General features: G+C 36.6%; 1 protein-coding gene across 4 annotated transcripts; it reads right to left on the minus strand.

The window, feature by feature from the left end:
• Positions 1-2,351: 2,351 nt before the first annotated feature.
• On the minus strand, positions 2,352-12,861 carry LOC146492755 (class I histocompatibility antigen, F10 alpha chain-like). 4 transcript variants are annotated; one of them, XM_085147966.1, is made up of 8 exons: positions 11,341-11,458; positions 9,384-9,644; positions 5,214-5,492; positions 4,404-4,706; positions 3,670-3,765; positions 3,296-3,313; positions 2,985-3,053; positions 2,352-2,655 (listed from the first exon to the last, which is right to left on the minus strand). In XM_085147966.1, exons 1-7 carry the CDS (start codon positions 11,405-11,407, stop codon positions 3,007-3,009), a joined length of 1,071 nt encoding a protein of 356 aa, XP_085004092.1. In that variant the 5' UTR covers positions 11,408-11,458; the 3' UTR covers positions 2,352-2,655; positions 2,985-3,006. The 4 variants fall into 4 exon arrangements, with proteins under 4 accessions (XP_085004092.1, XP_085004091.1, XP_085004090.1 ...); XM_085147965.1 differs by having other exon boundaries at positions 2,352-2,635; positions 4,389-4,706; XM_085147964.1 differs by having other exon boundaries at positions 4,389-4,706.
• Positions 12,862-13,450: the final 589 nt, after the last annotated feature.

The following is a 13,450-nucleotide window of genomic DNA, read 5'->3' on the forward strand; positions in this document are numbered from 1 at the left end:
TTAACCTATCCCCACAAGCAGCATGTCTTTGGATGGTGGGAGGAAGCCGGGCTGTGGCCTTAAATAACTCCCATCAGGCCTCGCGTTAGATAAACACTCGTGAACTTTGACCTGTCACATTTATGTTCTCCACACAGAGACGCTTTATTAGGAACGCTAAGAGATGCTGCGCAGATAGGAGCAGCACTCAGTCTAACCTGCTGTGTTAACACTGAGGTGAGTCACGGCGAGGGGGCGGTGCTTAAAACACAAAGCTTCTCCTGTCGGCGAGCCGCTCCGCGTCCTCCTGCACAGGCTGAGCTGTGAGGCGGGGCCAGAGTCGACCCCAGAACACCAGGAAATCATTCCTGCAGCCGTCGGGAACGCTGCCCCCCAACAGGTCGGCTCCATCAGCTCCAACCAGTTTGACCTCTGACCTCTGCGATCAGCAGGTGATTCCCTCTGACTGCCGACCCGAGGACACGCCGTCCTGCCGGGGGATTTATTTCAGACGAAGACTCAAAGAGACGTCAGCCGGGAGTCGCTGCCCGCCCACTCCGGGCCTCTGATTGGCTGCTGCGCCTCTGCAGGAGGTTATTGTTGTTGCGCTGCCAACGGCCCAGGCAACGTCCTGGATGAAGTAGCTGCTCTAACAAAGCTTTGTTGCTGTCACTCTTCAGAGCACATGGAAATTAGTTTTGCTTGTAGGACGAAGGAGCATTTAGCTCAAAATATAAATTATTTCGCAGCACTTATTGTCCTCTCATGTTTTGAATGTGCAAAGTTTGTTTCTGAAAGAATTATATATGTGATATATATGTAAAGCATAAATACATATAAATGTAAACTTCACAGGACTAAATCTGAATCATTAAATTGTTATCAGTTTGCTTTTTGTTTACAATCATATTTATTAATACTATGGATCTACTGGCTTGAAGGGTTCAGTGTAGATTTTCAGCTAAACTATCAGCAACTAAAATAATCTGAAACATGTAGCTAAGAGCATCTCAAGCCTTACACTGTTAAAACACTAAACAGTGGCTATATTGTAACACCATTTGGGTTTAAGAAGCCTTGATTATTAATGTTTGGCAAAAATTGTTTCAAAATCTCTGCGCTAACAGTTCTTTTAAACTCCGTCAAGCTAGCTGGTGGTCATGTGTCAGTTCAAACAAAATGGCATGAGACTGGAATTAAATTTTGCCATCAACTGGTAGTCTTTATTAAATAAAGTATGAGTTTACGTGTCAACACACGCCAAAGAACCCAAGACCTCTAAAAGCAGCTGGCTTCCTTTTATACTCTACCTGATTCAGGTATTCATTCTGGAATAGCACAAGTCTATAAAGTGTGGTGTTCCCAAAAGGTTGATTCTGTTCATCTGGACGTAGAGTTTTCAGTGGGAGAAACATTTCGTCACTTATCTAAGTGACTTCTTCAGTCTCAGCTGACTGCAGGTTTCCCCAACCTTATAAACAGTACATTTGCACAATAGCTGAAACCAGCCCACTGAATGAACAAATTGTCATCATATGCAAATTGTCAAGTCTAGTGTTGGTAAACCGAATGAAAAAAATAAACATCCACAAAAGCAAACATCGAACCACAATGCAACACACACACACAATACTTTTGTCACAAGGACACTTAATGGACTGGAGCTGGCATCATTACACCTAAGCTTACTGAGCTACTATCACAAGTTAAATTGTAGCTAATCCATTAATATTTGGGCTGGATTCATGAAACTTTAGCTAAGTGTACATTTTATTTAAAAAAAAAAAAAAAGTCACAGAAATTTGGATTATTTGGGACTTTATTGACAACCAAAGTACGAAAAGGAGAGAAACAGCAATGCCGTTTTACTGATACATTTTCTACTAATTAATTTTTTTAAGTTTACAGACGAATGAGGAAAACCTTAAAAAATCCTGAACTATAAGCAGAAACACACAAACCTCTGTGTTAAAAACATAACCCACACAACCCTCCAGAATCTCAACTTGAACTAAACTCTAAAATCAAAAAACTCAAAACATATCTTAAATCAAACAACAGAGAATAAACATCATCTTCATTAAGAAAAAAAATCAGACATACAGAAAAACATTTTAAGGTCTCCTGGAATTCAACACAAGATTGTCTTTTAAATCAAATTTTACAAAATACACAAGTAAACATGTACAAAATTTAGAAATATATTATGATTTGTTTATCACTGAGAGTGAGGGAATCTCAGCATTCATGAGTGATGCAACAATTTACAAGAAAACCCCAGAAACACTAAACTATTGGATTTTTGAGTTAAGATGAACATACAAAGTTCATTCTTAATTATGATTGTATTACAACTGCCGTGATGATTCCATTGTTTCATGTCTCTCCAGGCGGTCACATCTTTGTTAAATCTTTCAAAGAAAGACTTTTTTTAAACTGAAAACAACAAATTCAGAATAATTTAGTTTCACCATTATGATGTTTATGTTAAACATTTGCCAACTCATTTTCAAACTTCTTGATTAACCAGCATCTGCAACTATATTTTAGATTTTAGATCTTTTTTAAAAAACAGATTTTATGATGTGAACAATCAATTCAATGAATTCTAGTTTATGGAGAAGAATGAGCTGAACCACATCTTCTTTCAGCTCCACTGTAGGTTTATCCATAAACCTACAGAGATAAAAAGAAACACAATAAATGTTATGATTGTTCAGATCCACAAATAACCTACTTACAGTTTCATTAAGATCTAAAATACTCCTGATTCAGTCAAATATTTACTTCATATGTTTCTGAAGGAAATTAACACATTTGTTTTAATTTTGTTAAATAATTTCATGAAATGTTCTTTTAAAAGTATCGTTCTCTTAATATGATTTAAAGTTATACTAAAGCACTTTTTTTGGATATATTTAAACAGGAGATTTTATTACAGCCACTATTTTACATTAGTTTAAAAAGAAAGCTAAAACATGAGACACAAATATGAAGTAACTCACTGTGTGCAGAGCTGTTTGTGGTTTAGGCTTGAGGAAGCATTTGCTCCTTGACTTCAGGGTTCTCTACAGCTGTAGGTCAGAAACACAATGTTAGTGTTCATTGGTTCATTCCACTGCAGGGCAACCTGCCACTGCATGTGGCGAATAAAATTTGAACTTGAACTTGAACTAGTCCACATCCTGCTCTCATCTGTCACTTTTACAACAATCGAACACAACAGGAAACAGCCCTGAAAGACTGTTTAGATTAAAGTACAGAAACCCTTTAGTGTGGACAAGAGATTAGAGAAAAGGGACAAAGTTTAACTTACGAGATGGTGGACGTTTCTCTGAAATAAAAAGCAAAAAAATACATAATTTTAATAATTTGTTATAAATGTTAACACAGTTTTTTTCATGTATTATACAAGGCATGAAACATAATTTCATATTTTCATTTTGTAATCTGGACAAAAGCATTAATTTAATTTGTAAAATTAAAAACATTGACACTGGGCTTACTCACTAATGTGTTTATAGATATATTCTGACTTTTCCCACAAAATGTGCTCATGTTAAATTTATAAGTAAAGCGACTGAAGGTAGAGAGCGTACACATTTCTAATGCAGGTAAAGGTGTAGCTTAGGATGTGTTTGTTTGGCAGAGTTGATGGTTAAGAAAAGAGAAACAATGTTTGTTTCTCACCTGTCCTCTTTTTGTAAATAATGAATGCGATCACAGCGATGGCAGCAAGAACAATCACAGCAACAACAACAGAGATGATCAGTGAGAAGGAATTTCCTGTGGATCACAGAACAAACAAACGGTGAGAACAAAACTTTCCAATCAGATAACAATAATGTTCAATAGCTTCATTTATGGTCACTACATATTTGTCCCACTAATTTTTGTTTTCATTCCAACAATAAAAGTTCTGCCATTAAATTTAATTTCAATATATTGCCAATAAATTTGAACATAGCAATGTTTCAAAATATACATTTCCCCCATTTACTATTTAATCTTCTAAAACTGTCCATTAGTCAGATAATCAGTGGCCACACATGAACAAGTTTTATATTCATCAATGTTCAGCAAGGAAAAAATGTGGTGGAAAAACACAACTTGGTCTAAACTGATTTAGGTCTTAAAATTATTCTGACAGAAGCTGAGAGAAAGAATATCAAAGATACTCGCAAATTTAAATAAACAGTGAAAAAACAGCAAAGTGGGCAATAATTTAAATCAGAGCGCTCAAAACCTTAAATGTTAATATTTATTACGAATTTAACAAATCAGTATCAGTATGAAAAATATTTAATAAATCTGTATACAACGGGGGAGGAATTAAACTTTTCATCAAACTCAAATAAAACCACATGAACTGCACCATTTTTACAGTAAACTAAATGCGTGTTTCCTACCTTCATCACTTTTACCCTTGTTGGTTTTGATCACTGCTTTGTCCAGTTTGGTAGGAATGTCCTCGTTCACACCAGAGAGCTGAAACACACATCTGTATCTGTGCCAGTCTTCAGGTTTGACTGATGAGACATCCAGGTCAACACTCATCTGGAAGGTCCCGTCATTGTTGGTGAGAATCTCTCCTTTGTTCACACCGTCATGAAGCTCCACTCCATCTTTCTTCCAGACCATCTCGGCTCTGTTAGGATAGAAACCTGTAGCGTGGCAGGTGACTGGAGAGGAGGAAGACTTCTGGAGGAGAGACACTTTGGGAACATCTGTGGAGTAAAGACAAACAGTTCATTCTTTCTGTATTATTAGTATTACTTTTATTTGAGCTGGAGAGGCGCACAGTGCAGATGAGACGTGAAGAAAAGAGTGCAGACAAGGTGGATGGAGACGAGCAAGAGTGGAAAGGAAGGTTTACAAGATGGCAGTGAGACCTGCTGTGATTTAATATCTGAGGATGGTGGCACTGAGACAAATACAGGAGACAGAACTGATGATATTAAAATTATCATAAGGAGTGAGAAGGATTAGAAATGAGTATATCAGAGCTAAAACTGTGGAAGATGAAGGGCTGTGGCGATGAAGAGCAAAAATTATTATTATTACAACCATACTAATTTCTTTTGATGTGATGTAGTTTATAAAATGAAATAACATTTAAAAAATGTATCAAAATACCATGCAAAGTGTCATTATATTAATTTAATATGATATTAAGTAATAAACTGACACATATGACTTTTGGTTAACAATTTAATTCTGGTCATAGATTTTACCTGTTCTCATCAGAGAGCTCCTCCCATAGCTCACATACTTCTTCAGCCACTCAGGACAAATCTGGGTGAAGTAGTTCTTTTTCTGTGCGATCAGAGCTCTGTTACTGTCCCACTTGTTTTTGCTGATGACAGCCTGTTGTACAGGAGCGACCCACGTCTGTTCCTTCAGGTCAAGTATTATGAAGTCCTTTCCATCATAACCATCTTGTTCATATCCTTTCACTTCATCTGTTTCTTCATCCCATTCACAGCCATACATCCGCTGGACAATGTGAGCACCTGACAGAAACACAGAGACAAAGACTGCAGTGAACCAGAGAGAGAGACTGCACTAAAGTCTTACACTGACACAGAGACGTGATCAACATATAGAGGATCTACATTTATGGCTGCTTTTGTCTCAGTGGAAGATCTTTAAAGCAAATCATCATTAACAATGTAGATTTTACAGAAAGACACTGGGAAAAACTGAATTCATTTTCTCCCGTTAGCACATCTACGTCCTGCCTGCAGAGATATCACTGCACAGTTTATCTATGCTGCTGTAGGTGGAGCAACTTCCTGTGAGCTGCAGGATCAGACAAACACACTAAGCTGGATCCTGAGCAGCCGACACAGATCCTGATTCTGGGTTTAAGTTTCCATCCTCTGAAACTCTGCAGCCGACACCAGTCCAACAAAATCCTTCCTGTGAGAAACTAAAACCAGACTGTCCTGAGGTTTTTCTAGACGTGTCTCTGTTTAATATGATCATGTGACATTAATCTAATCTGGAGTTCTACTTACAGTATTTCAGGCTCCAGCAAATGTTTCATGTCATCATTGATGATTATGCAAGAAATACTTTTTGATAAATCAGTTAATTTCTTGTGCTGTGACCTGACAAAAAGGTGAAAAAGGTTCCTCTAAGATTTTACAACCACGTTGTCATTTTTATTACATTTACTAAGAGCAGAGGACTCAAGCAATAATTCAGACTGCGGTGACACTTTGGTGTTTTTCAGCGCTGTGACCAGATCAGATTTTGCACTAAAAATATTAAAACATTCACATTAATGATATTATTGGATGTGTAGCACAGAGATCTGTGAGCGTCTTTGAGTAGGAACCTGAGCGCTGCTGATGCTGTGATGAGAGCAGACAGGCTACAGGTGAGAGCGACACGAGGAGTCATTCCTGCTTTTATAACATCGCTGCTCTCAAAGCCACGAGAAACACCTCGGTGCATCATCACAGGTATTTTCTTTATATGAACATGTGGAGTTACACAACATCTAGGTTCAAATTCTACACTTTTCAATTAAAATTGCTAATCAATAAATCAGGACGCCGTGAATGTCCATGAAAATCTCACAAAAACACCTCCTTATAGGCGGGAACAAAGTGAATGTGGGATGAGCTGGTGTTGTCTGTACTCCTTTGATTGGAGTGTAGATTAAGTGGAGGAGAAACATGTGGAGGCCCTGCATGGGTCAAGAAAACACTCACAGCTGTCACTGATAGAGGTGGGCGGGTCGATCCAAATATTGATAGTATTGATACCAACACTAGTATTGTATCCTTCAAGTTCAGTATGTAGCCCGCTGAACTGTGTTAATTATTTCTGTAGTGGGGATTCCCTTTGTCCAACCAAACATCCTACAGCTTAAAATTCACAAGCCACTGCTGCACTGTGGTAATGTTCTGTATGCAGGCAAAAGACGTCCAACTATCAAACTCGAAAGTTGCATTTTATTGTTTATTTTTCCAGTTTGGAAAGCAATAACAAAGATCCATCTTTGTTCCTCCCCGCTGCTTCTCCTGCTCTGGTAAAAAACCATAGGCCCACCCCAGTGCATTCTGGTCCTATACCAGTCCCTTTATTTATATTAAAAAAAAAGACCTTACAGTTCTTCCTGGCTGACTTAACAAGACAAACAACAAAACAAAGCAAATATTAACCTACAAATAAACTTGTAAACAACCCAAAAATATAAACAAACCAACAACAAACCCCAACAAATTTCAGAATAACAAAAATAAAGAATAAATAGCTCCAACAATTTCTTTGGAAAAATAAACCTCAAACATGCACTATAAAAAATGTCCAAACCTTTTTGTGTGCTTTAGAGACAGAATTTACATCACAGGTCTCCAAAAAACTGAGTTTCAAAAAGCATGAAAAGCTGAAAAGTGTGTTTTGTTGTGTCAACTAATTATTGTGGAAAGTAACAATCACAGTGATATAGTGGTCATGGCACACTACTCTCCCCCAATTAGCTGCCTGAATAACTTAAAATTATTGGAGCTGATATTGACAATACTGCCCCTGTTGAAAGTGTGAATGTTGAATGTTTTTGTTGAAATGTCCAGGCAAGTATATACATGTTAAATGATATACAAAAGATATACGTGTTCAAATAGCGTCAATTAACTCACAACTATATGATAATTCTTCATAACTAAACAATAAGAACAAGTAGTCTGATGTCCTGTGATCATTATGAAGCTATAATTTGAAACACGTTAAGTTTTTGTACAAAGTATCGGTATCGATCAGTACTGTTGATACCACCCTGAATATTACTTCGGGAAAGGAAATAAGTGGTATTGCACATCACATGACCAAAACAACCCGTGGGTTTTTTCACCGCTCATAGGGAGGATTTCTGGAAGGGTTCTTGCTGAATTTTATGGCGTCCTGATTTAACGACACCACCTTAATAATCAACCTTCAGCCAGTTTATGGGAAAAATAAGACATTTTAACACTTTACTTTCCTTGATTATATTTTCAGGTTGTTGTTTATTAGTAAAAAAAACATTAAATTTTAAATCTGGGACCAAAAATATTAAACATAGACTGAAACTCATATTTACTGTCTTATTTTTAAATAGGACAAAAATCAGTGTAAAATTTAGAGAAACTGTTAACTGTTAAACGTCTGTCTGTTAGTTTGTGCTTCTTATTTTTGGTCTACTTCTCACCAAACTGTTGTACTATTGAAGTAAAACTAAAAGTTAAATATTTATTTATTTTCCACAGAGTAGCTTTAAGTTTGTCACCGATTTATTTATGGAACCTCTGCTAATGAAAGATAATCCTGAAAACATTTCCTCATGAAAACGGGCTGAATGTCTGTTTTATTTTCACAATGGTTGATGCATTTAGTTAAATTCATTCATAAAGAGGCCGTGGACAGTGAACGGGTCATTGAGCTGTCTCTACTTTCAGCCTGTTACAAAGTCAACCCTGTTTGATTCTACTTTTTGTATTAAATATAACATCATTATTATTATTATTATTATTATTATTATTATTATTATTATGTGTTTAATGGAATCTGGAAAAACTGCTGTCAAAACTGTGACATCACAGCACATTTAACATCTCAGCTATGTGAGATAAATTATTTCATCCTAAGATGGTGTTGATGGTGTCTGACATATTTTCTTTTTCTATAATTTATTACAACATGTGATTATTTGTGAGGGTCGTCTGAACTGAGACACGGAGCGACTTCCTGTGAGCTGCAGGAACAGACAAACACACTAAGATGGATCCTGAGCATCAAACTCAGATCCTGATCCTGGGTTTAAGTTTCCATCCAAACTCTGCAGCCTCCTATTGTTCTAAAAAAAAAAATCGTATAACTGTGGGAAAACTACACACCAGACTGTCCTGAGGTCTTTCTAGAAGCTTCCACTGAAGGAGAGTTTCAGTCCAGGATTGTTTTTATTAAAAGTCAAATATTAGTTCACAATAATTTTAAAACGAACACATCTCAGACTGATTATTTAGATCCTGCTGATTTTCTGGAGATTAATTTCTGAATAATCGATTATTAAGAAATTGTAGCAAAAACAACCATCAAGGTTTCAGAGGCAAAAAAATCCTAAATATAAACAGAAAACTTCAAATATCATGAATTTATCTTTATTATTTTAATATTTTGATCAACTAAACAGTTAAATTATGCCAGTTCATACAAACATGATCATTAAAGCTGTTTGAATTAAATTAAAGCTTCACAGACTGTAGTTCTACATTTATTATGAATTATTATGTTAATAATTTTAATCTGTAATCTGAATGAAACATTTAATGTGTGCAAACCTGTTTACTACTGAAAACAAAACACACTGAAAACATTAACAGCAAATATCAGTAAAAAATGAAACATGAACAAACCTCCAGTTTGGTTGAAGCGTGGCTTTAAAATCTCAATGTTGGCTTTGAACTGATGCTGGACAGCCACAGCGGTTTGAGTCTGACTCTCCCAGTACTGCTGATCTGTGTTCTTGGCAATCCAGTCCTGTTTGGGCTCAGCTTTCTCCGTGTCGCTGTCATAATATTCAATCTGAACATCATCAACCATCCCAACAGCCACAAACTCTGGGAAGTTTGAGACTTGAGAGGATCCAGTAAGGAAATACTTCAGAGAGTGGGTCACTGTAAGAAACAGTTAATGTTGTGAGATCTCAGGAACACAGACTAATAAATAATTGTATTTTTTAAATAACACAATAAGAAAAACTACAGCACATTAAGGACATCCTGTAATAATCCTGCTGTCCCTTCAATAAACACAAAATAGATTTATGAATAGATATTCAGTGTTTAATGTAATTTTTCTGATCCTCTTTTCTTCAAAACTTCAAATTCTAGTTTGAACCTGATCATTCACAGAAAGTTTTAAAACTGTTGTTTATCCTGCAGTTTGGTTTAATTCAGTTTTCATGATTGATGGTTTGAACTCATTATAGGTTTTAATTTAACTATATTTTTATTTTGTTTTCATTGTTAAACAAAATACATATTATTTTGTTCTATTTTGCATTTCAATTTTTGATATTTCAAATTATATGAATTGATTGAAGCATATCGATGCTTCTTCTTCGTTTATATTATTTTTATAGATTTTTTTTAAGCTTAAAATTGTTACAGAAAGTTTTACTTCCAATATCTTTGATCGATAATATTATCAATAAAACCAAAGCTAATGTTAGGTAACTTTTATTTGGGGAATATTATCTTAGCAATTGTTATTTTATCTTTTATTCTGTAATCAGGTTTTCAGGTGAGTTTTCAGTTATCAAACGTCAACAATATTTGTGTTAGTTTAAAACTCTTCTCATTAGCGCTCCCTGGTGGAAATAAATTGCAAAACTTTTCTAGTATTTCTCACCTGCAGCTTCTTATTGATCATACAGCAGTGATACCAAAATTAGTTCATTATGGTATGTGCAGTGTACTCGGACTTTACATACATAAACTATCTGATATTATTAAGCAATAATGATTTAATTTGCATCTAATTTCAGTTCAATTGAATTCTATTTTATTTTATTTATACACCTCACAACAAAAGTCACCTCATTGCGCTGTTAATTAAGCAATAACACCAGAAAAATAACTTCAACAACTTCATATCCGGGTGTAACTACTCGTTAGTTACGACATGTGTGCGCATGTTTGTCAAACAGAAAGTATTCACAAGCATAACACTGGTGAATAATACTGAAGACAATACAAAGCAGGAGTATTTTAACTTTTAATAGACTACATCAAAGGACATGTGGCTCTTCATATACTGAACAAATCATTTTTAAATAACAATAAAATAAAAATAATATTTATAAAGATACTTAAATGAACTTTAGTTAACTTTAATGAGCAGCTGTTGTGTGAAAATGTTTTAAACCCTCATGAAAATTAAAATAGTACTTAGTTTTTAAAATAAACGTTTTAATTATTGTCACCAGATTATCATCAAACCTCCTCACTGATGTTTTATTTGTTGGACTGTTTGGAGAGACAGCAGAGCCACAACGCTTAAAAATGCGTCACGAACGGTTTAAACCCGGAAATCATCAAATAGTTTGGGACATAAGTCGCCTCGTGTTAATCTTTGCCTTCATCTAAACTTTAATGTTTATTATTAGGTATTGAAGATATAAACAGACGATTTAATTACCTGTACAATATAATCGATTGTTTCTAAACATTGACATTATCTACTAGGATCCATTACAATTAAATGTTTAGCGTACAGGAACTTTCTGGGGAGCAAACAGTCCGTCCATTTGTCTTTCAAATTACATAAATCTGACATAGAAAAAGACAAAAATATAACAGTCAAACTGACCTGCCGCTGCCCCCTGTATTCCCAGGAGAAGAAGGAAGATGAAGACCTTCATTGTGACCATAAACATCCAAACCTTTAACAGACTTTATGCGTTCGCTTGTCCAGATAAAACTAAAATGGAGAACCAGGAGAAACGTCACCATTAGCCTCGATCAGAGCCAATAGGGATTTACTCTGAGAGTAAGCGTCACTTAAATCTAGGGTAAACCTTTAGGGTTATCAACGAAACTGAAAGTAAAATATCTTCATGTGAACCAGTTTAGGGAGGGTTAGTTTCATCTGGTCTTTATAAATGTTTATGTTATGACAGGTTTAGTTCATGTTATGTTGCGTATACACTGTATAATTTATTTTCTATTCAGTGGATAAAACCTTGTTAAGTTTCTCAGTGGAGTGATTTGTATTCATTTTAAACGCATACACATACACTGATACACACTCATCCCTTTCCAAACGCCTTCGATGCTTGTCCCCTCCCGGTGCAGATGGCGGGTCGACTGGACCAGCGCAGACATGCTGAGGTAGGATGGATTCCCAGAACACCGGCTCCTCGTCAGCCCGGGCTAGTAATCAGGTCGTGACAAGTAAGCGCAAGTACACAAGTAATCTTTTTCCGTAGACCGTTCGAGCACTTCCTCGCGGCGCCAGAATTGTGTTGTTTGTGTCACTGTAAGTATAACCCCTGCACTGTGTCCAAAACATGTCTGTGTGTTCTGCTCCTGTGGTCGCATCGTGTCATAACAAAAGAGACAACTCATTTTAAATTGCATTTTTGAGAATTTTGTTCCTAGCAGCTTCTCACAAACAAACACATTTGCTGAAATTGTTGAAGTGGACTGAAAATCGGTGGCAACAAGAACGGTAACAAACAAGTTAAAGTACTGAGAACAGTAACTAACAGGTAACTGACAAGGTCACGACAGAAGTACAGCACAGGAATCCTGAGTTTGTTTGAGTGACTTTCCAAGAGAGTTTTCCCTCGAGAGAGAGAGAGAGAGAGAGAGAGAGAGAGAGAGAGAGAGAGAGAGAGAGAGAGAGACTATCTGTGGATCTGTTTGTGCTGGCACCCTGGACACGCTAACAATCATTCCTTTTGTTTGTAACCCTGTTTTGCCTTCACCGTAAATAAACACAATGTCACTGAACCTTTAAGTCTCACCCTCTTGAGTCCAATCCTTTCCAGTGTCCATGACAGTTTCATCGATTAACTGAGAAATTGTAGAAAAAACAGGAACCTGTAAATATTTGGAGTTTAGTTGGATGAAATAATTTCATCATGATTTAATCATCAAACCTGCTGTTGATTAATTTTCCTTTGACCATCTAATTGAGTATTTGGTTCAAGACTAAGCCACTGTGGTCAAGGCAAGTTAATACCATCTAAACAAGAGTTCGCACTGTGATCTAAATGACAAATTTTCAATGTACTGCAAAAACAAACACAAAAACATTAACAGCATGTGTCAGTAAAAACATCAACAAACCTTCAGTTTGGTTGAAGCGCTGCTTTAAATTATTAATGGAGGAAAAAACGCAGTGTTCCTCTCCCAGTACTGTGTATCTGCTGCATCGTTCATCCACTGCTGTTTGGGTTCAGCTCTCCTGGTGCTGCTGTCATAACGAATCATCTGAACTTCATCAATCATCCCTGTGGACCCGGCTCTGGGTCCACAGGGATGATCCGTGAGCAGTGTGGGCTATTATTATTATCATTATTATTATTATTATTGTTGTTGTTGTTGTTGTTATTGTTGTTGTTATTATTTGGTGTGTGTTTCATCTGCACTGCTACTGTTCTCTGTCCACATTTGTATGTAGGCAGGTGTGTGTGTATGTGCATGTGTTTTCTGTGGTGAAGTCACAGCCACCTTCAGGCCTGGTGGGTGTGGCCCTGCTAGGGGACTGGCCACACCCGAAGTCCTTGCCACACACCTGCTGCTGATCTGGGCTCGTCGGGGGAGCTATTTAGGAGAGCGATGGAGCTTCCACCGACGTGGGATTATTGTGTTAGACTTCACGTCAGTCTTCTAGTTTAGTTTAAAAGTCAGTGAGTGTATGTCTGCTGAGATTAAGTGTTTTAACGGCTGTCTCTATTGTTTTCCTCAGGAGG

Source organism: Neolamprologus multifasciatus, chromosome 22, assembly GCF_963576455.1.
Source record: "Neolamprologus multifasciatus chromosome 22, fNeoMul1.2, whole genome shotgun sequence".
Taxonomy (NCBI): domain Eukaryota; kingdom Metazoa; phylum Chordata; class Actinopteri; order Cichliformes; family Cichlidae; genus Neolamprologus; species Neolamprologus multifasciatus.

Coding starts and splice junctions, on each gene's coding strand:
- LOC146492755 (XM_085147965.1), bottom strand. CDS start 11,407: ATGTTTATGGTCACAATGAAGGTCTTCATCTTCCTTCTTCTCCTGGGA. Junction 9,645..11,340: donor AATACAGGGGGCAGCGGCAG/GTCAGTTTGACT, acceptor TGTTTCTTACAG/TGACCCACTCTCTGAAGTAT. Junction 3,766..4,388: donor CAAGGGTAAAAGTGATGAAG/GTAGGAAACACG, acceptor TGTGATCCACAG/GAAATTCCTTCTCACTGATC.